Here is a 4145-nt window from a genome sequence, read left to right on the forward strand (position 1 = left end):
TATATTATATATATATATATATATATATAATACCACAAAACCAGTCATAAGGGTCAGGTTTTTGAAATTGAGATGTATCTGAAAGCTGAATAAATAGCTTTCCATTGATGTATGGTTTGTTAGGATCGGACAATATTTGAAAATCTGGAATCTGAGGGTGCAAAAAAATCTAAATATTGACAAAATCATCTTTAAAGTTGTTCAAATGAAGTTCTTAGCAATGCATATTACTAATCAAACATTAAGTTTTGATATATTTACGGTAGGACATTTACAAAATATCTTCAAGGAACATGATCTTTACTTAATATCCTAATGATTTTTGGCATAAAAGAGAAATGTATAATTGTGACCCATACAATGTATTGTTGGCTATTGCTACAAATATCCCCCAGCGACTTAACACTGCTTTTGTGCTGCAGGGTCACTAGTGTAAAACAGTTGTAGATGTAGAGTTTAGTGAGTGATTCTGCACTGATGTTTGTGAGCCATGTGACAGTAAATCCCTTTGTGTGTGTGTGTGTGTGTCAGACTCTGTTCTGTGCGTGTGAGCTGGGTGTGTTTGAGCATCTGCAGGGGTCTCAGTCGTCTGCGTCTGATCTGGCTCTGGCTCTGGGCTGCAGTGAGGATGGCATCGAGCGTCTGCTGAACACCTGTGTGAGTCTGGAGCTGCTGACCGCAAACACTGACGCCCACGGAACAGGTGACTCATTACAGCAGCTACTCCTCGTAATCACATACCAACCGTTTAGAGAAAACTAGAATGTTTGGCAGAATCACAATGACTGCAGAGATAGTGAACCTGTGTTATACAAATTACAAAGTGTACATGTAAACACTATGAATTATACATATTCAGTAATAAACATTTCCGAAGGGAAAAATATATAAAAAAGAGACATTCAAATGTTTCAATCTGTTATCAGTGTTATTTTAGTGTAATTATAATACTATTATAGTTTTTATTAATATTTTGAACTTTAAAAAAAAATAATTTTACTTAGTTTTGATAATTTTATTGCATTTTATATATATATATATAGTTTTTATACATTTTCATTAAATTTTCAGTGCTAGTTATTTAACTTATTCAATGAGAAATGTGAAAAAATTTGAAACTTTGTGTTATTTTTATAGACTATTTTATTTTTTGTTAATATTTAATGTTTTAATATTTAATTTCGAATTCATTTTCATTTTTTAGTTTTTTTTTGGTCATCTTTATTATTTTTTATTTCCATTTTTTATAGTTGTTTTAGTACATTATCACGGTAATGAAAAATGTTGCTTTTGCAACTAAACCAAGTCGATTAAAAAATATATATATTTTTTTTATTTCATTTTAAGTAACAAGGTTTTAATTAAATTTTTGAAATAATGTTATAAATAAGGACTATTGGAGACTATTTCCACAAAAATACTATTTTAGGTTTTCCACTTCAAAATGTCATGTTTATTTCAATATTACTCGCAGGTTCTTTGTAAATACTTGTGACGTTTACTAGCAATTTCTGAGCAAAAATGGTTTCTAAATCAAACGAGAGACACAGAATTAATCAGTCACATTTACAGTGAAGTTTCTCCTCTGTACTGAAAGGCTTTAATGCTTTACAGCTGAATGTAAGTGTGTTGTGGTTAATTCCTCATCTAGTTCTCTACAGTAACACAGAAATGTCCAGCATGTTCCTGATCAAGTCCAGCCCGAGGTCTCTGTGTCAGTCGATCGAGTACAGCTCCAGAACCATCTACCTGTGCTGGCATTACCTGAGCGACGCCGTCCGGTGAGAAACTCTCTGCATACACAAACATCTCTATCCTGACTGCTGTTTGTCAGCCTTCTTCTCTCTCGTGACTCCTCCTCCTCAGAGAAGGGAAGAACCAGTACGAGAAGGCTTTCGGCGTGAACTCCAAGGACCTGTTTGAAGCCATGTACAGGTGAGTTCTGAGGTTTAGTTCGGTTATTGTAGTGCTTCAGTTTAACTTATTTCACTTAGTTGCCAAGGCAAAAGTTGTCATTTTCATTTGGGTTTCGCGTAATATTTATATTTTACTGTATTTGATTTGAGTAAAAAAGATAACACTTTATTTTAAGGTGTCCTTGTTACACACGTTACATGTATTTACTATAATAATAACAATTAATTATGTATAATTACATACAAGTACCTTAAACCATATAGTAAGTACATGTAGTTAATTAAGATTACTCAGTATAATTACACTGTAACAAGGACAGCTTAAAATAAAGTGTAACCAAAAACTAAATTATAATAATACTAGTTACTTTTAGTGTTAGTTAACAATAAAACCCTGCACTAGAAGTGTGGTCTGAGATTGACAGTATTTTTGTCTTGTTTTCCAAAACAAATATCTAAAGAAAAATAAACTCCGTTCAAAGAGAAAACAAGATTTTTTTTCTGATCTCATTGATAGATATTTTTCTATTTTTAGGCTAAAGTTCTCTTAATTTTGATACATTTTGATACAAACAAAACCGGATCGAACTCTGTTGGATCGATTGAGGTGTTTATACTCTACTGTTTGACAGTTTGCAATAGTTAAGAATTTTAATGAAAAATACAGTAAAAATTGTGAAATATTATTACATTTTAAAACAGGTGTTTTCTGTGTGAATATGTGTTAAACTGTAATTTATTTCTGTGATGCGCAGCTGTATTTTCAGCATCATTCCTCCAGTCTTCAGTGTCACATGATCTTCAGAAAGCAGTATAATAATTACAGGGTTTTTTTAACTGCTTACACACATAGTTTTTCCCCCCAAACTTTACACACAAATCCAAGAATTGCACACACAAAATGCAAAATACCTTCCAAAATGAAGCTCTGCATTCAAAATATCACAAACACATCTCAGAAGCAAACACCTTTGCCATAATATTAATTCCTGTTAGATTTGTGTGTGCTACAATTGTGTGTTGTGTTGTGCAAAAACGTGTTTTATGAAATTGAAAACTGAGAATTAGTGTATGGTTTTGCAGATTTGGTGTGTGCTTCTCCTGTTTGAGTGTCAGCTTTCAGAAACTGTGCGACTAGTGAAGATTCTGTGTGTAAGCAGTTGAAAAAAACTGTATTAGAGTCTTATATATCTTAATTATTCCAAACGTTTGACTGCTAGTGTATGAAGGCTCCAATTGAGCCATCAAATCAATAATAGTCAGATTATTAGTTAAAAGAGTCAAAATGATCTTGTGAAGTGAATGTGACTGTGGTCTCCTGGTGTGTCTGTGTGTGTGTCTGTGTCTGTGTCTGTGTGTGTGTGTGTGTGTGTGTGTGTGTGTGTGTGTGTGTGTGTGTGTGTGTGTGTGTGTGTGTGTGTGTGTGTGTCTGTGTGTCTGTGTGTGTGTGTGTGTGTGCGTGTGAGTGTGTGTGTGTGTGTTCAGGTCTGATGAGGAGATGGTGAAGTTTATGCACCTGATGAACTCCATCTGGAACATCTGCGGTCGTGACGTGATCACAGCGTTCGATCTGTCGCCGTTCAGATGCATCTGTGATCTCGGAGGTAAAATGCTTCGCACACATGCAAACCTTAGTAAATTAAGACATGTGACTGCAATCAGGAGCTTGTAGACAGATTTGAGAATAGATGGCAAAAGAACCACAAGATGGAGCTGATGCTGCGTGAACATCAAGAGGAGACAGAACCAGCACTGATTATCATGCAAACACCAACACAAATGTTCTCCAAACCAAACATTGATATTTCTCAGTGCCACAGTTAATTACTGAGAACTGCACAGACTTAACAGTTTGGTAAATGCATGAACAGCAGTGATTGACCAGGCATTAGTGTTAGATATATTAACAGTGACAGATGAATTTGCACCAAAATATTGGAGTTTGATTGAACACACAACCTTTGACATCAATGATACAAGATATGGGGAATGGTTTCTCCCTTTTGCAAAGTCTATTTATCTATCTGTCATAACCTTGAGTAAAAATAATCTAACGGTAAAGAGTCGATAAGATTTTTTTTCAACACTGTCTTTATTGATTTTAGAAATTTTAACATGAAATAAAGAAAAAGAAGAAGAAAAAAAAGTGTGAGTGTGTGTGAGAGAGTGTGTGTGTGTGTGTGTGAGAGAGAGAGAGAGAGTGTGTGTGTGTGTGTGTGTGTGTGAGAG

General features: G+C 34.5%; 1 protein-coding gene across 2 annotated transcripts in view; it reads left to right on the top strand.

Moving 5' to 3' along the window:
- asmt (acetylserotonin O-methyltransferase) overlaps positions 1-4145 on the top strand; it is a 24428-nt gene that overhangs the window by 2733 nt on the left and 17550 nt on the right. For both annotated transcript variants that reach the window (XM_016252067.1, XM_016252068.1), the window contains exons 2-5: positions 532-703; positions 1652-1781; positions 1867-1935; positions 3402-3520. In XM_016252067.1, the coding sequence (XP_016107553.1) occupies positions 532-703; positions 1652-1781; positions 1867-1935; positions 3402-3520 (490 nt within the window). The remainder of the gene's footprint in view (positions 1-531; positions 704-1651; positions 1782-1866; positions 1936-3401; positions 3521-4145) is intronic.

The sequence above is a fragment of the Sinocyclocheilus grahami genome, unplaced genomic scaffold, assembly GCF_001515645.1.
Source record: "Sinocyclocheilus grahami isolate Dianchi unplaced genomic scaffold, SAMN03320097.WGS_v1.1 scaffold1085.1, whole genome shotgun sequence".
Classification (NCBI taxonomy): Eukaryota; Metazoa; Chordata; class Actinopteri; order Cypriniformes; family Cyprinidae; genus Sinocyclocheilus; species Sinocyclocheilus grahami.